Source organism: Gymnoscopelus braueri, assembly GCF_963280865.1.
Source record: "Gymnoscopelus braueri genome assembly, chromosome: 24".
NCBI lineage: Eukaryota > Metazoa > Chordata > Actinopteri > Myctophiformes > Myctophidae > Gymnoscopelus > Gymnoscopelus braueri.
Window position 1 is genome coordinate 20476274 of NC_137626.1, and position 27717 is coordinate 20503990.

Below are 27717 nucleotides of genomic sequence, written 5' to 3' on the forward strand. Positions count from 1 at the left end.
ACAGTATGTATTTTGAATTTCTAACTCAAATCTTTGCTTCTGGAGGGTCCCTGGAACAAAATATTTTGAGATTAGGGTCTGCATTGGTCCTTGACATGAAAAAGTTTGAGCACCACTGATATAAAGCAACATATGGGTTTTCAGAAAAACTTTTTTAGATGCGGTCCCGGATTGAGTGGGTTAAATCAAATGTGACAAGCACCATGAGTTGCGGAGAAACGGTATTTTGCTCCCATGTATGCCAAGTGTGTATTATGGAAGTAACAGTCAAACTGATTCTGATTCTGAACCCCTCCTCTCTCTCTAGGACTACACGTTGACCATGTACTTCCAGCAGTACTGGAGGGACAAGCGTCTGGCGTACACCGGCATTCCCCTCAACCTGACGCTGGACAACCGGGTGGCCGACCAGCTCTGGGTGCCCGACACCTACTTCCTCAACGACAAGAAGTCCTTCGTCCACGGCGTCACCGTCAAGAACCGCATGATCCGGCTGCATCCGGACGGCACGGTCCTCTACGGCCTCAGGTGACAGCTGTGTTCCCAGCTTCATTTCCCAGTGCTCCTGGTTCCCATGTGTTCCTAGTTTACGACCCCAGGTTGTACCAGCTATAGGGGTGGTGGTAGTAACATATCGTCGCTGTCGGGCAGAAACCTCTCATCTCCAATTCTCCATATTCAAACGTTTTGTTTTTTTTCATAAATTAGCGCCCTACTTGATCATACTACAGCATTACACAAAAGCATCAAAAGTAGCAGATCCGCAAGCTCGAGCTTGTTGATCTGCTACTTTTGATGCTTCTGAATCTGAATCCTGAAAAGTAACAGTTTTGGACTTATGAGGTTTCCACCCGACAGAGACGATATTAAAACCAGGGAAAAAGAAGAATGATAACAAAGATTACATTCAAACTAAATATTTTATTCACAAAAGCAAAATGAACAGCAAAGAGCCAAAATAGGCTCTACTACACAATAACAGAAACATATCTCCAATGAATGTTATTAACAACCAACTAAATAGAAACCAAGGATCGAATAAAGAACTAGAAAACTACTTCAAACTGAAGCGATCACTTAACGGACGTATTGAAAGATTTGGTCAAAGTAAAACACTGAGACGGAGAGCAGTTAACCTAACTCCTCTGGTAACACACAATCACCTCGAGGTGACTATACACTCGACTACACACCACTTAGTGTATAGTCGAGGTGACTGTACACCAACTGGAGCGAGCACATGCACGCACGCACGCACGCACACACACACACACACGCACGCACGCAAACACACACCTAACAGGAATCACACTGATCTCACACAGCTCTTAATATATACCACCAGACAGTGAGTGCTCCAATGCTCAATCAGTCACTCACTGCACTGATGTAATAGCCTGGTAAACCATCCCGGTCGCGTGGATGTTCATGTGTGTCTTCTGAGGCGGTCTGCAGAAGACCGGCGGATCTCTCTGTGCGTGTCACTCCCCCCAACTCTCTCTCTCCCTGCTTCCTGTCTGTCTCTTACTATCAAAAATAAAGGCAGAGAATATATACACACATAAAAAGATATTCAGGGAGTAGGAATATCGTACTCAAATCCACATTTCAGCACCCTTTTTTTTGGGGGCACAAATCTTCTCTTCTGGGGGTCCCTGGCACAAAACATTTTCAGATGGGTTGGGGGGGGGGGGCTGTGACCATATATCAATTGGGGTGGTCCTTGGCATGAAAAAGTTTGAAGGCATTTGTAGAATCGGCCTCAGGTCTTAATAAAATCCGAGTACTTCCTCCACCACTGGCTACAAAGTGCACTGTGTATACCAGCACTTGAAGATGAATGTATGATGTGCGTGCATACAGTGCAGTTGTAGCTGGCAGCAGTGGTTATGATTTTTGTTTCATGATGACCTTGTTTTGAATCTCCATTGATGTTCGAGTCAGAACGGTTCAGAAGAGTAAGCGTGAATCATGAATATGGATATGGTCGCTATGAATTATTAGATTGCATAGCAAAACTCCTCTGTGTGTGTGTGTGTGTGTGCACGCGCGCTCTCTTGTGTGTGAAGGATGTATTTGCGCGCACACATGTAAAAAAAAAAAAATGCCTGTGTGCATACATCGCACAGGCAGTAAAGATCTATAAGAGGTCGTGTAGACCTTTCCTTTGGTATGACTAGCAAGTGGGAGTAACGCAATTGAGAGATCAGAAAGAATATAAGAGGCAGATACTATATGACAGTGATGTGAATTATTACATAACCGTGCATCGGGGAGAGCTGAGCAATATGGAAAAAATAAAGCTATCTAGTTACGGAAGTTAAGATACATGTGCGTTAGATTTATTTTTTCCCACGCAATTTTTTCTGATTCATAATGCATGAAGAAACGAACTTAGTTATTACACGGTCTGCATTTCACCTTTACCTGGGGGAGAGTATCATATTACGAGGCCAATAGCCTCATCTCCAGTAATCTGATATCATTCAGACCTTGGAGGGAAGACTAATGGGCATTTAGCTCTTTCCCCAAAGGTGCACACGATGCCTTTAATGCTGAATGGCCTCACCGTAATGCGTTACCCAGTTAATGGCATCTGAAAGGCCTTCCTGTTTTTAAGTACTGTATAACAACAGCTTCCTGCTTAAAGTATATCTGTGTCAAGTTTTTCAGAAAACTCTTTTTAAAACAATGGTTTAGAACAGTGGTTTTACACACAAAGAGAAATACAATTATACAAGCTTAAGGAACAAGTGAAGAAAGTTCTCATTGTAAACCCCTTTGTTTCAGAGGACATATGGACACTAATAACACATATAATATAAATGCTGCATAAACATTCCACAAAAATCATAGTCATATTCTTGTCAGCTGGACTTTACCAACCAAGTGTAGCCTAGTTATTAACAGCTTGAACAGAATATCTATAAGCCATAGAGGGTTGCTTGTAAAAAAAAATCCATGACTTTGATGCTATAGATTAGATGCAGGCCTATTTGGCAGTGCAGAAACATTGCCTCGATGTATGTAACATTAACGCGTGTCATTAACGAGTGTCAGCTGGACACAGACACACACACATCTGCCTATGGTAAGCTCACATTTCATATAACACACACCATACACTAAGAACTCCTCTAACTCCTCTCTTTTTCCTTCTTTTTTCCCCGATACAGTATGACGTCACGACGATACATATCGTCCCAGTTTCATATCACGATATATGATTGACAATATATCGGCAAACCCCTAATATGCAAGCTTGTACATCTGCTATTTTTGAGAACCTTGAAAAATCTTGAAAGTGTTTGTCATTTTTGGAATAATATTGCATTTTTTAACACAAATCTTCTCTTCTGGGGGTCCCTGGCACAAAAAAAATTCAGATGAGGGTCCGCGGCCAAATATATATCAATTTGGGGGTCCTTGGAACGAAAACAGTTTGAGAACTACTGATTTAGAAGGCATTTGCAATCGGCCTCAGGTCTTAATGGGTAAAAAAGACAAATCATGACAGGTTTGTAATTGATCATCCTGACTTCCTTCTTCCCCTTCCCAGAAGGAAAATGAAATTCCCCACTTTCCCCCTTTCTCTCTCTCTCTCTCATCCCCTCGATAGTATCATCTCAATACATCAACCGTAATGTACTTTCTTTCTCTCTCTCCCTCCGCTTCTCTCAGGATCACCACGACGGCAGCGTGCATGATGGACCTGCGGAGGTATCCCCTGGATGAGCAGAACTGCACTCTGGAGATCGAGAGCTGTGAGTAGAGGGGTCTCTTAATGCCTTTAGGGCCTGTGTGCGCCATCCACCATAAAACATCCACCATTACCATCTCCAAGAGCCATCTTTCCAAGGGTACTTGGAAACGGCGTTCATTTTGGCGACCGAAACTATGACGAAAGATGTTCGTTGACTATACCTTTTTCTCACTGACGAAAACTAAACAAAAACTAAGCTATGGTGACTAAAACTATGACTACATATATTGAGAATTCCGTCAACAAATAAAAAACTGGACGAAAATGTGAGCGAGGGACTCGTGGAGAAGAGATCCAGTAGAACTAGGACATGTCATTTTATTCTTGGTTGCGCGTAGGGGTCACAACACGTAGCTTGTCGATCGGCTATTTTCGGTAGAAATCAGGCATTATGACTCCATCAAGGCCTGCCAAAATTTTGTTTTGCAGATTAAATCAACTGTACATTTAGTAGACTAAAATTGAATGCTACTGTATTTAGTCAACTAAAACTAGACTAAAAGTTAAAGGGGTAGTTCACCCAAGAAATTACTTTATTTCTATCGTTTACCTACCCGGTGCTGTCTTTCAGTCACAGAGAATTTACATTTGTAAAACTTTCTTAACGGTGAATGAAGAATTCCAAAATTACGAAAAAACTTGATGAATGGAATTAATCCGAGACCCAAATTAACAACAGCTAAACTGGCTCATGCATGAAAGACGCGTGAGCCCGGGCGCTATAGCACGCATGTGAATAAGCATGCACGGCCCGTAGGGTTCAACCGGAGCTGGTTCACATGCACGCTAGCGCCCAGGCGCAGGCGTCTTTTGTGCATGAGGCACTGTTTCTTAACATTTGAGTGAACTCAGTAAATCTGTTAAGTGACTTGATTTTCAAAGCAACATCCCTCTTTCTCTCTCTCTCTCTCTCTTGGAAGAAACTTCAAACATGTTTTTTTTTCCTCTTCCCATCCCTAATGACGCACCAGTTGGTTGATCAGCAACACTACATGTCTAAAAGTCTCCAATGATGATTATGGCAGATGGTTATATTTCATTTTATGTGTGTGTGTGTGTGTGTGTGTGTGTGTGTGTGTGTGTGTGTGTGTGTGTGTGTGTGTGTGTGTGTGTGTGTGTGTGTGTGTGTGTGTGTGTGTGTGTGTGTGTGTGTGGCTACAGATGGCTACACCACAGATGACATCGAGTTCTACTGGAAGGGAGGAGAGACAGCAGTGACAGGGGTGACGCGCATCGAGCTGCCGCAGTTCTCCATCGTCGACTACAAGCTGGTCTCCAGAAACGTGGTCTTCTCTACAGGTAAAAACCCACTGAATCGCACTCTGAATCGATTGATTGGGTACGTTATTCAAAATGAATAAAAACACAAGAAAGCCTGTGGTCCTTAATCAGAATCATTATTGTCACAGGTTTGCAGGTGTAAAGAAGGGGGTGAAATTCCTTTTTGTGCTTTTTGTTGTCAGGAGAAAAAAATAGAAAAACTGAAAATAAACTAGAATGTCAAAGATATCTACATACTGTAAACATATATACACATTGCACAGCTGTGCAATATACATATACACACATATCACAATACCACATGCACATACACTTGGTTGACTGGGGTCCCCCAGGCTTCTGTCCTTGGCCCCCCCTCCTTTTCCCCTCTACACCAAATCTCTCCGGTTGGTCTATTTTTGCCGTGTGTTTGTTTGCCTATTAATAGGGACCCTAGGGCTCGTGTTGTGGCAGGACCATACTGTTGCTCTGGCTCGTTTACCCCACTGACCATGACTCACACAGTATTCATGACATTACTGCCAACTGTTTTCCAAAACATGCCATGGTTTGTTAGCTTTTCAAAGGAAGCCTATTAGATTCCACTCATTTCAGCGCGGTTGTGAAAATCGTCCTGCAGAGCCTTGAAACTGGCTTGACATCGTAATTCAACACCGTGAACTTCATGGCATCTTTATTTTGTTTTGTCAAAGCTATGTTATTGATGTTGAATAAAGAAGGCACTGGAGCAACTCGGATGCAGTGGTGTAAAGTAACTAAGTACATTTACTCAAGTACTGTACTTACTGTAAGTACACTTTTGAGGAATTTTTACTTTACTGGAGTATTTCCCATTTCTACTCCACTACCTCTCAGAGGCAAATATTGTACTTTTACTCCACTACAATTACTTGACAGCTTTAGTTACTAGTTACTTTGCAGATTTAGAGTATTATCACAAAACATACATTAACTCCTTCAGGTATATATATTTTGGCCATTTGAAAATAGCCGATCTACAAGCTCACAATTGTGAGCTTGTAGATTTGCTATTTTCAAAAGATTTGTATACATTATGAACTCGCGAAATGGCACATTCTGCACAATGAGTACTTTACTTTTGGTACTTTAAGTACATTTTGATGCCAATACTTTTGTACTTTTACTCAAGTAAATTTGTATTACCAGACTTTTACTTGTAACAGATTATTTTTACACTGCAGTATTGATACTTTTACTTAAGTAAAAGATGATAGTACTTTTTACACCATTGCTTGGATGATTGGAGCCTTTTACTTTAGTGTGGAACAGGGTAGAACGACGTATGTTATTGATGCATTTTTAAAGCATGGATTGATTTGAAGGTCTAGCCCAAAAATAGTCCCAGGAGAAAAGATTGATTTACGGAAGGAAATTCAAACATCCATAACTTGTTGACCACGCAATGAGGTTTAGCCAATGTTCAGGTTTTCACGTGCTGATGTGGTGAGAAGAACCCATGCTGGACAGCAAGGCAGGTAGTGGATCAAAACCCTAGACTGGCTTTTAAATACAGACACAGGTGAACAAAGACAAGAACATCTCAGACAAACTGAAACTTGTGACACAAGACAGTGACTCAACACGGACTGATTGGGGAACAAGACTGATATACACATGAGGGTTGATTACAAATGAGATACAGCTGTGGCAAACAAAAACATAGAGCCAAGAAAACTAGACATAGGGAACAAAATGTGTAGAAATACAAGACCTAGACACTACAATCAATGAGACAAAAGTGTGTGACTGTGACACCGGTACATTCTGTGATGTTTTAGTGACTGTGGATGATTCACAGTAATGTTAATTAAGTATTAATTACCATAATGTTAATCGGATTCTGAGCAATGTATGATTAAATGGAAGAAGGCGAAACACAAATTGATTGTACTGAAAATCTAAACAAATGTACAATCTAAAAATAAAGCCATTAACAGGAAAATTAACTATGTTTATTTATAGCCGAAGATATGAACATACACTGACATGTACCGTATTGACCCCGGTATGGTCCTTTAACTTGCATGGCAAACAGTTGTTCATGCATCTCTCCATTTTCTCAAAATGTACACAGATTTATTGTACATACAGTATGTTATTTGTATTTGTTTTTTTTGGGGGGGGGGTATATCGAACGAACATACAGTATTTGTGAAAATGTATGGCGTTGGTTTTGAAGCATACAGTACAGTATGTGAAATATATAGCAGCAGTGTGGACACCACTGTAATTTTAATTAAAAGGTGAATGAGTTATATTATACTGCTCGTATCATTGCTGTCGTGCAGAAACCTCATATCTCCATATTTAAACTTTTTCAGTTTTTTTCTTTTATTATAAATGAACGCTCTACTTCATCATACAAGCGTGTCGCTCAAAAAGTAGTGAAAATAAGCAGTTCTACAAGCTCACAACCCGTCGCGAGCTTGTAGATCGTCTATTTTCACTATTTCAATAGGTTTTCTCCTAATAAAAAAGGTTATGGACGATTGTGCTTATGCACGTGTGAGTCACGCGTGTGTACAGTGCTGTGAACACTTCCGGAAATGAGAACACCCTGTGGCTCCTCCCTCATTTTACTGGGACATGTTTGTCCCCAGTATGGAGACAAACATGTTTGTCCCCAGTATGGAGAGTGGAGACAAACATGTTTGTCCCCAGTATGGAGACAAACATGTTTGTCCCCAGTATGGAGACAAACATGTTTGTCCCCAGTATGGAGACAAACATGTTTGTCCCCAGTATGGTCCTGTTCAGACTCGAAGAGGCTGATGTTTTCAGACCTCATTTTTTTGGGGTCTTTATAATTGCGTAAATCAATGTTTTGCTGCAAGCAGGTCTGTGCCAAAAGCTTTAAATGTGAAATCCACATGGCCTGTCGGGCAGAAAACCTCGTACTATGTCCAAAAACTGTTACTTTTCAGGATTCAAATCCAAAAATGGAATGAGAGCTTGTAGCCGATCTACAAGCGTGTGAGCTTGTCGATCGGCTACTTTCGCTACTTTTGTGGGACACTGTGGTATGACGAAGTAGGGTATTATTTTACGAAAAAAACATGGAAAATGGAGATACAAGGTTTCTGCCCGACAGCAGAGTGTTTGTCAGTGCCTCTAATTGGGTAGAGGAGGGAAACTGTGCTGCCTTTGAAGTGCCCCTCGCAAAACGGCACTTGGCACTCTAAAATGACTCGACATTTCATACCGAATCTTGCATCACTGCTGTGATTTAGAAAGCAAAATATATTCGTATAATATGCCAAGAACAATATTTTTTTTTGGGACAGCTTTTGAGACCATAATCTATAGAACTGAATACGATTGGGACGCATGGTTCAGTCCTCTGCAGTGTTGGAAAGTAACTAAAGTAATATATAACTTAAAGAGTCTACACCATGAAAATCACTTTTTTCTTGGTTTTTTGTATTTTTTGGGGTCCCCAGTGTCTCTTGTACCCCAAAAAAATTTTTTTTTAAAATTCAGTCATTCCTTCTCATTTCATGGATTTCCAGAATGGGCGTGTCTGAACAGGCGATCTCAGAATGGCAATGTTTATGAGGTCATAAACATTTTTGATGGCAAACCCAATGTTAAATGAAAAGTGCCCGAATCGCTCCGAAACTTTTTCTACCCCCCCTAAGTGGGGGTCTACGAACAAATACTTCGGGCTCGGATTTTGGCTCCGCCCCCCGGAAGTGGGTGAAACAGGCACCTCAAACACTTGGTGGAATTGTTCAAAAATGTTCAAAGTGTTTTTTTTCCGATTTTGTATTTTTCTTAGATGCTTCTTTTTATGCAGAATTTTTCCATTTCTTTTTTTTTTTTTAATATATTTTTTTTTATTAACAGAATTTTGTATTAACAGAATTGCTCAGTAGCCCCCCCCTGCCCAAGAGGACGTTTTGGTATTGCAGCTGAAAGTGCTGTATAAGCCAGAGACAATTGACTTGGGATGAGTATATCTGAGTGATGATTTAGGCTCAAACCTTTTGAAAAAGGTTTGAGGGACATACACCATATGATATTAAATATCAAATATATTTTTTAAATTCATGGTGTAGCTCCTTTAAAGTAATATTATTAATTTTTCCCAGTAACTAGTAACGTAACTAATTACTTTCATGTTTTGAGTAATAATATTACCTTTACTTTTTTTCAAAAAGTAATTTATTACTTTTTTTTCACGAGCCTTGGTGGTACTCTGGGTTTGAGTGTGTTTATTTGATCCTGTGTTGTTTTTGGTCCATTGATATAATGGTAGACTGGTTGGGATCGAGTTGCTATGCAGGCTGCTTGCTGATCCGGTCTAGAGCGGATACGGAAACGTTGCGCACTTGTCTATGTGTGAATTATCAGCTGACAACATATTGTCCAATGCCCACTTAACTGTAGGCCTAGTACATAGGCCTAGCTGTAGGCTGTTAGCACACTTTTGACTTTCTTTGAAATTTTCAGCAGTCATACAGAATGATTGATTTTTTTTTAACTTGCATTTGCTCCTACATTCTGTCAGAAACCCACGATGATATGTGTTGCTATGGGAGCCTTTTTATTTTTGTATTTAACTGGTTGCTGCTGTATGCACACACTTTTGATTTGATTATTTTCAGTTTGAATGTGTTTTGTGTCCTGAGCTCCTGACTGAGTCCTCTTGATGCTTTCAGTTTTGATGGCCAGTCAGTCATATAGAAATGTTAGTTTTTCTACATTTTTGGAATTGAAATGCACTGGCACATGTAGCCTTATTGGCCTAGCACTGTTTGGAGCTTTAATAAACAACAGAAGTTGTTCAAAGATTGTGTCTCATGATGAGTCACTATCTGTTTGAGCCCAGGTGTTTGAATTTGAATATTTTATTAGGCAAAAAATTAAATACATTTAAAATACTTCCAAAAAAGTCCTTGCGGTCTTGTTTCCATTGAGGTCCTTAGTATTCAATTCATAGTCAAATGGATTTCATTTAGTCTGTAAGTTATGAATTCATACACAGTAAAAGTCTTAGTGTTAATATAATTAAAATGAGTGTACAAATGGAACCAAATGGACCTGTCATGTGTACAGAACACTTTTCAGAGTTAAATCAACAATGAGGATTTTACAATGTAGGCTGCAGAAAAGAGAAAAAAAACAACTGCTAATGTTGAAAATGCAAAGTCAGACTTTTGGGGAGAAAGGATGCAATTATTGGGGGCGAGAAAGAAAAAGTAACTTAAAGTAATATGTAACTAATTACTTTTGGCAGGGAGTAATAAGTAAAGTAACTACATTACTTTTTAAACAAGTAATATGTAATAAGTAACATATTACTATGTTTTAGTAACTTTTCCAACACTGGTCCTCTGGCGGTATCTTACAAATACAAATACAGTGCTTTTTTTAAATTTATTTTTATGTATTATTACTGTATTTTATTTTGTTTAGATGTTGGCATAATATGCTAATGGAGCCAAAACTTTCATCTTCAAGGACATATTTTTTATGTCCTTTAAGATTTTGAATTCGTTATAGAAAATAATGTTTTTGGAACCTTTCAAATCATTAGATCTGTAATCAGATATACAGTATATTCACATTTAAATCAAATACCACCGAAGTGGAAAAAGCGGCACTGAAGAATAAAGGATGCAAATTCTCATTTATTGAGAACGCTATATATTACGCTAGTATATTCAAATTGTATGCTAAACTCAAGTTTGTTGTTTGTTTATTTCACATATCAATCAATGAAGAAGACAAACTATTAGAAACTATTTGCAAGTGATTTCACTTGCAAATAGTTTTTCAAATTCTCCATATTTATGAAGGAGAATGCCGTAAAAACCCTTCAGGGTCATGAGAAGTGTCATTCTCCAGGCAGCATATCTATCTATGAATTCACGAAAACGTGTGTCTATTTGTCTGCCCCGTCTGTCCCGGGTATAACTCGGGCACCGTCCACGAATGGCCTCGAACTCTGCGTGTGTGTCCCATATGGCGAGTGGGAAGTCGGTTTCTGAGAACTGAAAAAACAGGATTGTCTGTATGCTCCCGTTACATTGGTACTTTATGTATATGACTGTGTAGAGACCAAAGAGATTCTGTCTCTACTACACACTTTATCTACATTTTATATATATTTTTTTTTATATTTTTACTTTATTCTTATTTGATTGGAAAGGTAGCTGAAATTCGTGGGGAGCTTGCGATAAATATATAATTTATAATAATAATATAATTTCACCCTCTCTTTTACACCTGTAAACTTGTGACGTGGCAAAATAAAGTGAAGCTGAAAATAGGATTGTCTGCCAACGGTGAGAAAAAAAAGTTGAAGCGAGGGATGTTGGCTGTGTTTGTGAAAAAGGTACCTAGTAGAGTGGGAAGAAGGGGGTATCATGTGCCCCCCAGAAATATACTTATACTTCAGTTATTCTAGATCGGGATTTGTTTTTTACAAAATGATGAGCAATGTTTAAAAGTTGTCGAAAGGCCCATATACCATTTATATGCAAATTGGTGCCGGCATTCTGTGTTGTCACTGCTGTTGTATGTTACTGACTCACCTGCCAGTGAGGAGCCCCCACCAGGAGGACTTTAGGCCACTCCCTGCTGACAGGTGCCGCCCCAGCCCGTAGGAGTACGTGCAATGACCAATATCACCCTCCCCGGCCGGCTTCCCTCCCCCGAACACGGGCCAATTGTGTTCACATAGACGCCAGACAAAGCCGGATGCACCACGGTGGATTCGAACCCACAACCTCCATGGTGGTAGGCAGGGACTTCTTTACCACTGCGCCACCCAAGCGTCATAATCCCATTTTTACCAATTATTATCATGCCTACTTTTTTTATCCATCTGCAAAATAACAGCTTTCTTCACCAATGTGTTCATAAAGGTGTCTTCTAACACCTCTCAATTACTTCCAACCGAACTTCCTCTGGGAAACTTCGTGGGAGCCAATCAAAGTTGAGAATTACTTCCAATCCAACTTTTTTCGGTCCGTCTTTCAGCAGCGGGCAAAGGGCTCAACTGGGCGGCCAGCTACCCGCGTTGCCTGTGCTGATGCTTCTTCTCAGGGAAACTTTGTGGGAGCCAATCAAAGTTGAGAAGACATGATGTGAAAACATTGACAAATATAAATTGGCCAATATGAGCTTGTGGGACGTCTAACTATAGGGTTTTGCGGGGGTGGAATGGAATCCATTCCAACCATTAGTTTTTATTAAGAATGACTCCCTGGCCAGATAATTGGCCATGCTTCAGGGGGCCTATCCATCAAATTGTGGTGGCCATAATTTTCACTTGTCATTTTTTGTTGAGTGGTATATTTAGATTATTGAGGTTCCTATAAAGTCAAATGGAAATGGGTATAATTTGGCATTAACTTTGAAAGGTAATCTAAGAGTCTGTGTCCATGTTTGTGATCAGAACCACAGAAACAACAGCAATGCATCTATTACCATGGTGCAGCCATCCCCTTACCAAGTGCATACTGATTATCCGTTTCTTGTTCCCCACACCAATTATGAAGTAGGTAGGTGTCCTTGCAGGTATGTAATGGATTCAGCACCCCCTAGTTAGACGTCCCACAAGCTCATATTGGCCAATTTATATTTTTCCAGTTTTTCACACCAGGTCTTCTCAACTTTGATTGGCTCCCACGAAGTTTCCCAGAGCAGAAGCGTCAGCGCTGGGCAACGCGGGCAGCTGCCCGCCGAGTTGAGCCCTCTTTCAGACCCGCTGCTGAAAGACGGACCGCAAAAGTTGGGTTGGAAGTAATTCTCAACTTTGATTGGCTCTCAGAGGAGTTCGGTTGGAAGTAATCGAGAGGTGTTAGAAGACACCTTAACCCTCTGTCACATTTTGTTTTATAATGCAATTTGAATGGGTCCTGGGTCATGGTGTCCTGGCCGTCTTGAGAGGTTGAACACATTGGTGAAGAAAGCTATTGGTGAGCAATTATTTTGCAGATGGCTAAAAAAGTTGGCATAATAATAATTGGTAAAGATTTGATGATATTGAAATTTTTGCATACCAGCATGCCACAGGTACATGTGATCACTTTAAGAATAGCTTCATTGTGATCCTTGACCCTCAAAACATAGGTCTAGACACCTTATTTCTTCAGTTAGGTGCAATATTGGCTGATTTATAGTGAAAATATATGTTTCTATAATGGCGGCACCAATTTGCATATAAATGGTATATGGGACATTTTAACAACTTTTAACATAGCTCATCATTTTGTACACGTGTTTTCCAATCGAGAATAACTGATTATAAGTATATTTCGGGGGGGTGCATGATACCCCCTTCTTCCCACTCTACTAAAGGGAACCCTGTGGCACCGGCCTTGGTGCTATAGAACCAGATCATAATTTGGTATGGTAGAGCTGGCCGTGGTGCCGAACTACCAGCTCACATTGTTCGGGTAGAGAGGCAACATCACAACCAGGCGTCACGATGCATTGTGAGCTTGTAGATCAGCTATTTCAGCGAAGATATTTAGTTTAGAGCAAAAACTGAAGAGTCACTAGTATAAGAGCCCTGAGGGTCAATCAAGTGAAGGGTTTTAAGTGGTTTAAGTTTCTTTCAACTTTGACGTTGGCATTTCCTGGGGCTACACAGACAAGATGCCAGTGAGCCATGGCTAACACTCAGACGCACACTGTTTGCCAGTGACAGTGATATGCACACTGATAGTCGGCTCAGTTGACGTCTTCCATCTACCGTAGCAGTATTAAAAATTGAATCAACAATCCTCTTTTGTCTCGACTTCATCCCAAGGAGGGTTTCTATTCGTCCCAAATACATATTTTATCGACGACAGGACTTGTTAGTCTCGAGCTTTGTTGCCTTAAGTCTCGTGTGCTTTTAGACACATCCCCTGCAAGCATGACTTCCAACTTAAAATGTATTGTCACTTTGAAAGTTTACGGGGGTAAGAGTGGGTGAAATTCCTTTTCGGTACAAGCTCCCAGCGTTTTTTCCAGTTTTCAGAAAAGAGTTACAGTGTAAGGGTAAAGAATAGGCAAGAAGGCACAATGTCAAATTTACATACAGTGCATGGACAGAATAGTAATAAAACGAGACAGAAATGCAAGTAGAGAACAATTTGCAGTAGATATGAATAGCACCAGATATAGAAGCACAGTCTCTTTTGCAGGTGATGGTGCCAGTCAGTCAGAGTGCATTAGCATAGCGTATAATCATAGTCATATACATAAAGTGATAATGACTGTGCGACTGTGCCTGTCGTCCACACTGACATGGTGACAGGGTGCTCAGCACTTGTTCAACAGCCTGGTGGTAGACAGGTGGGAACTGCTCCTGCTCCATAGTCTGGTGGAATGGCTTTTGGTAGGCCTACATACTAGGTATCACTTGCCTGGCCGTGGCCGCAGCAGCATGAATAGGTTGTGGCTGGGGATGGTGAGTGTCCTTGATGTTCCGTTCAGCCTTAACTCCTTACGGTGCGTTTTAACAGCGGGCGATTCAAGATAGTATTTTCCGGAAGTGCATTATATGTCTATGAGAGCCGGCAACTACTGGCGATAGGGCGAAGTGGGCGGGGGGGCGATGAAAGATGGATTTTCTTTATCTTTTGGACGATGTCCAAAAGATAGATGTCTTTAAAATAAATGTCGCCCAAACGTACTGTTAGGCTCCTTAGGATTTTCGTATATATCCTGTGGGGGGTGGGGGGGGGTCTGCCTGAACCCATAATAGTCATCTAATGTGGGAACACAGACACCATACAAACACCATAGAACTTGTGTGGGAATGTGGGAATGACAATCTACCGTCTTGATTGGATAGTGTTTATCCAGCAGTGTTATGGATTGTGCGACACTAGGGTGGCCGTAGTGATTCAACAGTGGTTATAGAGACCGTAGAAGGTCTCCAGTTCGCCTAACACCTACCCCCCCCCCCCCCATATAGCCATCAGCTGGGTGAAGCAGAAACAGAATTTCTCCTGCGGGACTAACCGAAAGGCCTTCCTTTCCCAAACAAAGACAATATAGCTGATTGACAGTGTTTCAGCTGGGGTCAATTACTCATTATATCTTTAATTTTTAAGGGATAGACGTGATAGAATAACTACATATTCCCCCAAAGCCTGTAATGGCAGTTTATTGACCACAGCTGAAGCAGCAATGGTCAATAAACGTCAAGATGAGAGAGAGGCACACATGATGTTATCACCTCGCGCCAAGATTGCAGTCATTAACGGCTGTACTGGAACACGTCAATCAAGAGTTATTTATAGATTCCTGCACTCCCTTTAAAGGAGATCATCACCAAGGCCAATAGACTGTAAAGCAGGCTGATATAATAAAAAATAATAATATGCTGTATACTGTATATAACATGGCACGTAATTAATTACATGGAACGTATGTTCAGGGGTAATGAAGGGTGAGTGAGAGGGGATATAACCACCCTGTTACTAATCCCACTTCATACATATGTGTTATGGACCAGCGTAGCTGCATTGATCTCCCTAATTCCATAAGCATGGGTGCGGGGGGTGCGGCCGCCCCCCCTCCCACCAGGTACCAAATTTAGGTGAACCGAATAAACCGAATTTAGGTGACAAAAAAAAACCAAAACCCGACCAAAACCGCGAAAATTTTTCGTGCGCGCTCACGCACGCGCATACCGCACCCTTAACCTAAAAGGTCTTCCCGCGGTAGTGCTGTTATCTGGGCCTCTTTTCCACATTAGGCCACTGAAGGCCGACGCACACTTCACTTTTAGTGCCGAAATAAAATCGGGTCGGGGACCCCTCCCGAACCCGATTTTATTTCTGCATTAAAATTGTACCGTCATGCTCCCTAGTCCCTACTGATTCTGGTGACCCCTTGGCCATTCGTCTAGTGTCACCCGTAGGCCAAATGTTCTAATGCAGACTAGATATCTCAAAATCGATGAGGCAAATTGCCATAAAACTTGCTGAATACATCATGTTCCCTGGAGGATGAACCCTAACCTACTGAGAGTCCCTAAGACATTTTCACTGGCGCCAACCTTAGGCCAAAACATGGGTGTTATGGTGAAGCACAGGACTTTTAGAGTCCTAGTCTTGTTTTCATTGTGGTGGCATTATATAAGAGCCTGTAATTTTAAATATCCGTATGTAGTCAGGAATGTTTACTTTCCTCTTGCAAAAAAAGACAAATAGCGTTCTGCAGATGGACTTTCCACATCATCGCACAGAGCCCGCAGTTATAGACGACCCCTAACAGGCACCATAATAACATGGCCAGCAGAGACCATTACAGTCACAGCCTCTATGCACCGCTCTAGTAATTTCAAGAGCAACAGAGGCCAAAGAAAAGCCGTGAAACGCGCAACTGTCTTCAGAGGAAACACCAATAACTACACCCCCGTATAACAGTGTTTACTGCTGCATCCTTTGCTTTACGCCCCATTTCCCCTTTTGTGTGTGTGTGTGTGTGTGTGTGTGTGTGTGTGTGTGTGTGTGTGTGTGTGTGTGTGTGTGTGTGTGTGTGTGTGTGTGTGTGTGTGTGCGCACGTGCACTCATACAGTACATGAGCGTGTGCTCACTTTTGCATGCACTATATCGCCGCCATGCCAGGTGGAAACCTTTGTGTGTCCAAAACCGCTACTTTTCAGGAAATGGGAAAAGGAACCTCAGCTCCAATTGATCCAATGTAGTTATTATTTAATCTCAAACTATAGTCATAAAACCCACAGGCACATTGCTTGATTGATTGAATACTTTACTTTAACAGTTTGCAAAAGGTACAGAGGTACAGTTATAAGCACGGAAGGCTGGTTTCCATTGTGGTCCTGATTTAAACACTTTCACTTTAAAGAAAGAATCTAAAAGAAGCTAAAATAGCTAGCATAGTGACGTGTTGTGAGCTTGCAGATCGGCTATTTTTTGCTACTTTTGTGTGACACTGTAGTATGAAAAAGTAGGGCTTTAATTTGCGAAATAACATAAAAAGGAGATACGAGGTTTCTGCCCCCGACAGCGACGACGATACATAGTTGCGTGCCCTCGTATCTGCATCGCGGTACCGGACGGACACGCTCGGGCGAGCGCGCAGCAGCGCGCTTGTTTGCGAGCAACAGCACGTCCCCCGTGGGTGGCGGCCATTAAAGTTTAGTGTCCAGTGGTCTGCTGCGGCGCGCCTGGCAGGAAGTGTGGAGCACATCAAAGGCTCCCCGCAGGGCTGTCTAATGACCAGGTCTCCTCCATTACACATGCCACTGCCTTTAATCTCTCTCTCACTCTCACTCTCTCTGTATCTCTCTCTCTCACTCTCGCTCTTTCTCTCTCCCTCTCACTGGAGGAAGAAGCACTCTGATTTTTCACTTCAGTAGAAGTAGCAAAAGCAATACCACAATGTAGAAACACTCTGTTACCAGTAAAATGCCTATAATTTCAACATTTTACTTGAGTAAAAGTACTAAAGTATTGGCGTCAAAGCATACTTAAAACACCAAAAGTGAAAGTACTAAGTATTTATACAGAATGTCCCATTTTAAAGTTTTCAAAATGTGTCAATTTGTAGATCAGCTATTTTCGAATGAACAACTACAGACTGCTCTCTCTCATTCTTGCTCTTTCCTTCACTGTATCCTTCTCTCCGTCTTTCCTGTCCGTCTTTCTGCCTCTCTAATCTGCCGTTCTCTCCATTCCATCCCTCCCACCTCCCTCCCCATCTCTTCTTCTCTCTTCAGTTTATCCCCTCTTTCTCTTCCCTCGTCTGATCTTTTCTCCCATCTATATTCTCCCTCTATCCTTTTCCCGTCTCGTTCAAACCACTTTGTCCTCGTTTCTTACATCCCTTTATTTCTCGTCCTCCTCCTGGTTTCTCCTCTCACTCTTTTTCCCACCCTCCTCTGTCTCCCCCCCCTCTCTCTCTCTCTCTCTCTCTCTCTGCCCCTCTCTCCATCTTAGTTCTCGGGGTAGAGCGAGGGATGGTGCGGTGCCAATTACCGTGCTGTTTCTTCCGGCGCTCCAGCAGAAAAACAACGTAGGATTCAGGGCATCATATATTCATGTGCAATGAGACCCACAGCATCAATTATTCTCCTCTGAGCACACGCGCACCGTCAAATCCTCGTTGTTAATTTAACCCTTTAAGACCTTTGTCATTTTAAGATTTCCTTTATGAGCTTGTAGATCTGCTATTTTTAAAAAATCTTGACAATTTGTGCAAATCTTTCAATGTATTCTAAAGCGAGCATTTGTAACTCAAATCTTTGCTTCTGGCGGTCCCTGGAACAACATATTTTGAGATGGGGGTCCCCAACCAAATACATATAATTTTGGGGGTCCTTGACATGAAAAAGTTTGAGAACCACTGATATTATAGCGACATACGTTTTTTTTTTTTAAAGAAAAAACTGTTAGGATTTAGAAGATATTCGAATCCCCCAGGAGCAAATATTTGAGTTTAAAAATATATATATTCAAAGATTTGCACACATTTTCAAGATTTTTCAAAAAATAGCAGATCTACAGTACAAGCTCATAGCGCGGCACTCAGTGAATAGCCAAAGGAATCTTAAAGTGACACAGATGTGTTGCCGGATTGAATGGGTTAACTCTGAGAGTGTGAAAAGAGTCTATGCAGGGCCGTTTTTCACACTTTACACTTACACTGTGGACAAACACTGCATGCTGCAAGTGCGTCTCAATCCATGTTTTCATTTCTTTTTTTTTTTTTTTTTTTGGGTAGGCGGGAGGGGGGCCTAGAAGGGCTTCCAAAGTATGATTCGTTTTTTGTTTGTTTGAATTTATTGTCTGATTATGTCTCAGCAGCAGCTGTGACAGGACCTGGTTCTCGACGTGCTACAAGCTTCAAAATGTGTCGCATGGCGTGCATGTTGTGAGCTTATACAGACTAAGGGCTATTTCCGCGGTTTTTGAAATAGCGCTTAATCGCTTAAATAATACATTGTTCTATGTCAAGAATCCCAGGCAGCTCCGTTTGTTGTTTCTTTTTATCCAACCTCGTGTTGGTTTTCTCGGCGACAAACACGGTTTGTTGAATCTGCATTTGTGTGTGTGTGTGTGTGTGTGTGTGTGTGTGTGTGTGTGTGTGTGTGTGTGTGTGTGTGTGTGTGTGTGTGTGTGTGTGTGTGTGTGTGTGTGTGTGTGTGTGTGTGTGCGTGTGTGTGTAGGTTTTTGTGTCACTGCTTGCAGAAACATAATAAACAAGATGCTGGGAATTTCCCCCTGCAAACATAAATGGTGCTTTCATATCGCGCCTCTCTCCAAATACGCTTTGCAATTAGCATTTTACATTCAGCCATTCACACACACATCCGCACACACCAACGGTGGAGGAAACCATGCAAAAGGCAGCAGCCTGCTCATCGGGAACGATTAAGCCATTCAATCCGGGAAAGCATCTGTGCCATTTAAAATTTTAGCCATGTTTTATACTTTGGCTATTCAAAAATAGCAGATATACAAGCTCATAGTGCGTCACTTCATGCCGTGCTATGAGCTTCTCAATCTGCTATTTTTGAAAAATCTTGAAAATTTGTGCAAATATTTGAATATATATATATATTTTTAAAGCGAACATTCTTATTTTTTTTTTTTTTTTTTTTTCACGATTTTTGTAACCCATATTTTTTCACCCAGTGCCAATTGCCTATGTAATCCTGGGCGCTACTCTCTACCCTCTGCCAGCCTAGGGAGAGCCCAAGCTGAAGCTCATGCCTCCTTCAATGCATGAGGAGCAAGCAGGCCGCTTCTTATCACCCGACAGGGGGGAGGTTCCCTGGTTAGACGTAGCGCGTGGAAGGAACACGTTATTCCAACCATTTCCTTTCCCCTCCATCAGGCGCCCTGGCTGACCAGGGGGAGGCAGTATAGTGACCAGGATCACTGCATGTTTTTGTGAGGGTATTAACTACCCTAGGAGACACGGGGAGAACATGCAAACTCCACACAGAAAGGCCCTTTCGCCAACCCCACCTAGGGTATGGGTTAAAGCGAACATTCTTAACTCAAATCTTTGCTTCTGGGGGTCCCTGGAACAAAATATTTTGAGATGGGGGGTCCACGGCCAAATACATATAATTGTGGAGGTCCTTGACATGAAAAAGTTTGAGAATGTATGTAGAATCAGGTCTAAATGGATTAAGGGTTCAGTGTCTTGTAAGGACAAGGACACTAACGCAGTGAGAGCCGGGGATCGAACCGGCAACCTTCCGATCGCCAAGCGGCTGCTCCTCCACCCCCTACTGAGCCACCGCCATGACAAGCCTTTTTTTTTTGTTCTTCCAAAGGGGGGGTACTGTCTTATCTATCCATCTACGCATGCTAATGCCGAGTCAATTTGGACCGGCGCTCGCCACAAGCAGCCTTGGCTGAAACACAAAAACACCCACTTACCGCCCACGGACTGGAAATATCGGCGCGATGGCCTCCACTTATCCCCCAGTACAAAAAGGAACATGATAAATAGCCAGGGATAGAACGAGTAATGAGCCATACATTCAATCCATACAGACACGTACACTGGGAGATACAGGATAAATCACGCCGTGCCCTTTTCTTATAACAGATCACACGTACTGTACACACACTCACACACACTCACACAAATGCAGGGAGAATTTCTCCTGCCAGCTCACGGTAGTAATCGCACAATGCTTCCTCATAGCAGATTACCGCAAGGACTATAATGCTAAATACCATGCTTATCGAATGATGTTTTTTTTTACATGCATTTATACACGCCATTAATGCTCAAACCCATTGAGTGAGCCATGTAGGTGGATGGATGGGTGGGATAGGTCACAGAAATTGATCTGTCATCATAAAAAAATGGGGTGATGTACATTCACTTACGTATCGTGTCAAATCATCATGAAATAGGGTTTTTATGGGTATGGGTGCGTTGTGTGTGCGTTGTGTGTGTGCGTGTGTGTGTGTGTGTGTGTGTGTGTGTGTGTGTGTGTGTGCGTGCGTGTGCGTGTGCGTGTGCGTGTGTAATTGTGAGCTTGAGTTGCGTGTGTGGCGTGCGTGCGGGGCAAATGTGTGTGCACGTGAGGGGATACTTGTTACCATGGTAATAAATCCGACCCATGCTGCTGGCGTAGTCATGGAAACTGAAAGAAAACACAAGATGTCCCTGCTTGCTCCCTCTTCGCTCCTGTTCAAGGCCTTTGTAACGCAACATTTTGATAGTCGCAAGGCGTGAAAACAACGCACACTACTTACTTTTTTGATTAATCGAATGGTCGAGAAGCACGTTTTTAAGTTTATATATCTGCGAATTGACAGAAATGCTTTTTTTGGGGGGGGGGGGGGGGGGGTAATTCTAAATCGATCACTTAAACCCTATGTGAGCTTGTAGATTGGCTAATTTCACTTTTTGAAAACAATTTAAAATTTCAAAATTTCCCCCAAAATCATTTATTTTGTCTCATGTCATTTGTATTGTATCGTTTGTATCGCAGTGGTGTAAAGTACATTAACTAAGTACATTTACTAAAGTACTGTACTTAAGTACAATTACTTATACTACACTACATCTCAGAGGCAAATATTGTACTTTTACTCAACTACAATTATTTGAAAACTTTAGTTACTAGTTACTTTGTAGATTTTGAGTATTATTACAAAACATACATTAACCACTTCAGCCCTATACTGTACATTTCGGCCATTAGAAAATAGCCGATCTACAAGCTCACAATGCGTCGCAATGCGACCAAGGGGCCAGCCTGAGATTTTTACATTGACGCCAATACGGAAGAGATAGTTCATATGAATGGCCTGTAGTTTCGCTGTTTTACCCTTGCGGGTTTCAGAAATAATTTATTTTAACGCAAGCGGATGGGTTTTTGACAAACTTTAGACTAGATTTTCTTACCTTAATACAAATTGTCATAAATACTATATGCTTCCAGACAGTCGCTAGTTTAAAGTCTCCTTTCAATCATCATGATATACGTTTTGGTAAACTATTTAAAAATTGACGATAAAGTAGGTTATGCTCTGGGAGGGGCGGGATGATTTGATTGACAAGCTACACAACCAATAGCATTCATTCCCCGCCCCCGCTTTTGATTGACAAGCTACCCAACCAATAATGGCTTCATTTACGGTCTGTAGAGTCTATAGGGGCGTAACGCTGTCCATTCATTTTATACAGTCTATGAATGCGACGCATTGTGAGCTTGGAGATCTGCTATTTTCCAAAGATTGTTATACATTTGAAAACTTGAAATGGGACATTCTGCACAATGAGTCCTTTTACTTTTGGTACTTTAAGTATATTTTGATGCCAATACTTTTATACTTTTACTCAAGTAAATGTTTAATTCCGGACTTTTACTTGTACTTCTACATTTCAGTATTGATACTTTTACTTAAGTAAAACATTTGAGTACTTTTTCCACCACTGTATCGTTTATTATTATTCAATCAGCTGTTGCGGGAGGACTAATATGTTATTAGCACTGGTAGCAAACATTCCCAAGTATCGCTGGTCAGGGTCTATTATTCTCGTGTCTTCTTTAAGGAGTTCAATTAACGTCTTAGAGGTAGTTTAATGGGTGCCTGAGTAATCAGCGGCACAGAATTGAGTCAGTCGAGGTAATAGGGTCACTTTGTGACAAAGTGTTCCTATCTTCGTCGTGGTAATAGGGTCTTCGGGTCAAAGTGTTAAGTATCGATATCTCTGATTTCTTACTGAACAAATGAAGGAGATGCCCAAATAAGGGGGATTCTCCGTAACAAACGCTGTGTGAGGGTTTCATTGCTTGTTTTTCACCTCCTTTCTAAAGCAGGAGCTCCGGGCTCGTTCCTCGGCCTCCCCTTCCCAAGCTCCTGACAGATGTGTAGATCTTTAAAATCTGCTCACCCTACTCCCATATCCAGTGTTCGAAAAAAACAACAACAAAAAACAAGGGTGGGCATTTTCTTACTTAGACCATTGGTTCTCAAAGTGGGGTCCGGGGACCCCCAGGGGTCCTTGAGGGGGTACCAGGGGGTCCCCAGCAAAATGACTTAATAAAGCATCACAATCATTTTAACCCCTTTATCCGTATGTTGTTGTACTTTGGCTATTCAAAAATAGCAGATATACAAGCTCATAGCGCGGCACCGAGTGCCGCGCTATGAGCTTGTAGGTCTGCTATTTTTGAAAAAATCTTGAAACTGTGTGCAAATCTTTTAATTATTGTTTTAAAAGGCAAACATTTTTTATACAAATCTTTGCTTCTGGGGGTCAACATATTTTTAGGTTGGGGTCCGCGGCCAAATACATGTCAATTTGGGGGTCCTTGACATGAAAAAGTTTGAGAACCGCTGACTTTAGACTTCTTCATTTTACCAACTTTTACCAATGTTTGTAATTTGCCCAAAACAGGGATGCCATGTGGTTAATATAAATTCTGATATTATCACACACGAATATCAAACATATCTACATTTCCCAAAAGGAAATGCCTAAGTATTTAATTCAGTCTGACCAGAAAAGCAAAGGATAAATCATAATCCCCACCGGCCGTAAAAAAAAAAAAAATGACCAGAGGAAGGGATATCAAAAGCAGAGGCATGTTGGCTTGCCTCCCCCATGCCCTATACCCGGCAAATTGAATCCTATTTTGTCACCCACATCTATAATTATATACCGCTCCAGCCACTGTAGGATTCCGGATCAACATTGACTATTCTCTCTCTCTCCCTTTCTCCCTCGTCCCACAGGAGCTTACCCTCGGCTGTCTCTGAGCTTCAAGCTGAAGAGAAATATCGGCTACTTCATCCTGCAGACCTACATGCCATCCATCCTGATCACCATCCTCTCCTGGGTCTCCTTCTGGATCAACTACGACGCCTCTGCGGCCCGAGTGGCCCTAGGTACGACCCAGTCCGCTAGGCAGTCAGTCAGTTATAGCTGTCCATCTTTCTGCCCGATGCTCAGGGGCATTTCCCTTCGGGGCATTTCCCTTCGGGGCATTTCCTCTGGGCATTTCCTCGGGGCATTTCCACACAGTGAGAGAAACAAGTTATACAGAGAGAGGGAATGACAAGCAGGCCATAGTTTACACCATGACACCTCTAGGACTCTATGGAGAGGAGCCATGAAGTTCTCAGTCGCCACGGCTGATTTCATGTCGTTTGGATTCCATAAAAGCCAGTCTTCTATGGAAGCAATGTTGCACGCACCGGAAATAGACGATCTGCGACGCATTGAGAGCTTGTAGATCGGCAGCATTTTTGATCGGCTATTTCCGGTCATTATTTTAAGATTAGAGCATTTCAAATGGTCAAACTACAGTATAGCAATACGTTCAGAGGAGTCTTCCATAAAACCCTAATGGTCTGGGATGTTTCATAAAAGCAAAGGTTAAAGCCTCGATCTCTGATTTCTTCACCTGGTTGGCAGTATGTAGAACAGCTGGAGCAATATTACTAAAACATCATCATTTTACATATTGTGCTAATTGTTTGGGAAACAGCGCTAGTGGGTGATTAGGACCAAGTCCTAATCACACATTAGGACTTGGTCATTCAAACATTTTCAGTTGTGAGATTTTATTCAGCTTTAATCCATGAGAAGAACCAAAGTGAGCTACAGGCTCATCTCTGCCATACTGCATGCAGACTGATGGGTACAGCACAGCAGTAAAGGCAATCGCATTAGCAGGTTTGCTTCCCACTTGAGCCAAAACATGTATAATAACAGTAATAAAAAATAACGAACTAAAACATGTGTTAACCCATTCAATCCGCGAACGCATCTACAAATCGTCTTCTAAATCAGGTTTCTGAAAAACGTATGTTGCTTTATCAGTGGCGCTCAAACTCTCTCATGTCAAGGACCACCCAAAATGATATGTATTTGGCCACCGACCCCCATCTCAACATATTTAGTTCCAGGGACACCCAGAAGCAAAGATTTGAGTTACAATTGTTTGCTTTAAATATATATATTCAAAGATTTGCACACATTTTCAAGATCTTTCAAAAAATAGCGGATCTGCAAGCTCATAGAGCTATGAGCTTGTATATCTGCTATTTCTGAATGGCCAAAGTATAAAATAATGGTTATAGCTCAAATCTAAAATGACACAGATGCGTTCCCGGATTGAATAGGTTTTACAAATTGTTTTGGAAGATAATATATCTATAAATATATTTTCAAATATATATATTTTAGATATATTTTGGTGACTCAAAATGAATAGTATTTGCTTCCATATAGCAGTGTCCATTATGTATTGTATATTGGGAAACGGGGAATGTATTTCTTGATGTATGGACACATACTGTAGTACTTAAAGGTACCAGGGGCCATTGTGTGAAGCATCTTAATCCCTTAAAACCCTATATACTTAGTTGACTGGGGTCCCCCAGGACTTTAGGGCCAGTATAGTAAGTCCCTCTACACCAAATCTCTCCACCGAAAATAGCCGATCTATACAGGGTCACAACGTGTTGCATTGCATCGAGTTGTGACCTTGCAGATCGGCTATTTTTCAACGACTGGTTGCTCCCAAAATAGCGATGCTAAGGTTCCCGAGGTAAAAGTAAAGATGCAAAAATCTCATAGCCGCACTATGAGCTTGCAGATCTATTTTTTTTTAATTGTGACAATTTGTGCAAATCTTTGTATATATTTATTCCTTTAAAGCGATTTTTTAAATTCAAACCTTTGCTTCTGGGGGTCCCTGGAACAAAATATTCTGAGATGAGGGTCGGCGGCCAAATACATTTTGGGGGTCCTTGACATGAAAAAGTTTGTGCACCAGCACCACTGATATAGAAACGTAAGTGTTTCACAAAACTGTTAGGATGTAGACAACATTGGTAGAATGGGCCTCAGGCCTTAAAGGGTTAAGATCTCTTTATATTCAATGCAGCCTTAAGTGACATGTTAATGCCTTGCAACATGCTAAGTCCCAAAGAGAGAGATTAAACATGTCATTGTGTCCCCAGCACTCTGAGGTGTATAATCTCTCACTTAGCCACCTAAACCCCTATATATAGTTCATTAACTGGTGGTGTCCCGCTGGGATCCATACTGGGCCCGCTAAGTTTATTCCCCTCAACACCAAATAGCTTCATCAAAAAATTGCGGCTCTACAAGCTCACATCGCATCGCAATGTAGATCACCTATTTTGGCTGGATGGCGACCGCCTACCAGTGGTGTAAAATACAAGTACTCAAGTACTGTACTTAGGTAAAATGTTGAGGTACTTTTACTTTACTGAAGCAGTCATCTCAGAGTCAAATATTGTACTTTTACTCCACTACAATTATTTGAAAACTTTACTTACTAGTTACTTTGTAGATTTGGATTATCATTACAAAAGATACATTAACCCTTTTTAACCATTGGCTATTTGAAAATAGCCGATCTACAAGCTCACAATGCGTCGCGAGCTTGTAGATCGGCTATTTTCTAAAGATTTTTATACATTTGAAAACTTGTGAAATGGGACATTCTGCATAATGACTACTTTTACTTTTGGTACTTTAAGTACATTTTTATACCAATACTTGTGTACTTTTACTGAAGTACATTTTGAATTCTGGACTTTCACTTGTAACAAGAGTATTCCTACATTGCTGTATTGATACTTTTACTTGAGTAAAACATTTGAGTACTTTTTTCCACCACCGCCGCCTACTATAATATTAGGTTCATGTGGTTAATCTCACCGCACCAGCAGTAGCTCCGTCTCTCCAGCCAAGATGAAATGGCTCCGGTAACTAGGATTGCAAAATCACAAGTGTTCGTTTCCTCGGAGACAACTCAGTCCAAATGCAAATCTCAAAAAAAGAGCAACAGCCTTGGTGTCTTGGCGCAAGTAATACCTTTCTGTATACTGTGCGTTTGCAAGACGACATGCTCACGGTCACACGTTGCATATCAAACTATTCAGTGCTAAGGACATGATGATAAATGTGGACAATGATTGATTCCTCAGGCCAAGAGAAACTGAATTTATGATTGCTCAGAGCGGTGGTGTAATAAATTACGATTATTTATCACCTGGAGAGGGGTTTATACTATATATTGATTTCTAAGATCACGGGCACAACAAATCACTTATGGCCTGCTAGCGCCGTAAAAGAGAGGCACGAAGCGTATTGAAATGTCAGGGAAAGTTCAGTATGCATTTGTTTGCATAAAAATATTTTTGACATAACTTATTATTTTATATTAAACTGATTGATGTTGTTTTTTCTTTTCAACAGAAAATCATGCACAACAGTTAATCTTAGGGTGGATTTAATTTCAAGGTTTCTGACAGCACGAAGAGATAATGCCTGATAATCATAATCATTATTGATGATCATAGAAATTATTGTTTATATCACGACATCTCTGGATTTTACTTGTCAACGTCATTACACATAGATCTGGTTTGCTTAACCCATTAAATCCTGGAACCGCATCTGTGTCATTTTAGATTTGAGCTATAACTATTATTTTATACTTTTAGCAGATAGCAGATCTACAAGCTACGAGTGAAGCTATGAGCTTGTAGATCTGCTATTTTAGAAAAATCTTTAATATTTGTGCAAATCTTTGAATATATGTTTTTTAAAGCGAACATTTTTAACTCAAATCTTATTGCTTCTGGGGGTCCCTGGAACAACATATTTTGATGGGGATCGCCAGCCAAATATAATTTTGGGTGTCCTTCAAATG

General features: G+C 41.2%; 1 protein-coding gene across 1 annotated transcript in view; it reads left to right on the forward strand.

The window, feature by feature from the left end:
• LOC308080861 (gamma-aminobutyric acid receptor subunit beta-3-like) overlaps positions 1–27717 on the forward strand; it is a 67476-nt gene that overhangs the window by 26916 nt on the left and 12843 nt on the right. The window contains exons 4-7 of the mRNA XM_080422909.1: positions 308–528; positions 3682–3764; positions 4925–5062; positions 23759–23911. Coding sequence (XP_080279035.1) covers positions 308–528; positions 3682–3764; positions 4925–5062; positions 23759–23911 — 595 coding nt within the window. The remainder of the gene's footprint in view (positions 1–307; positions 529–3681; positions 3765–4924; positions 5063–23758; positions 23912–27717) is intronic.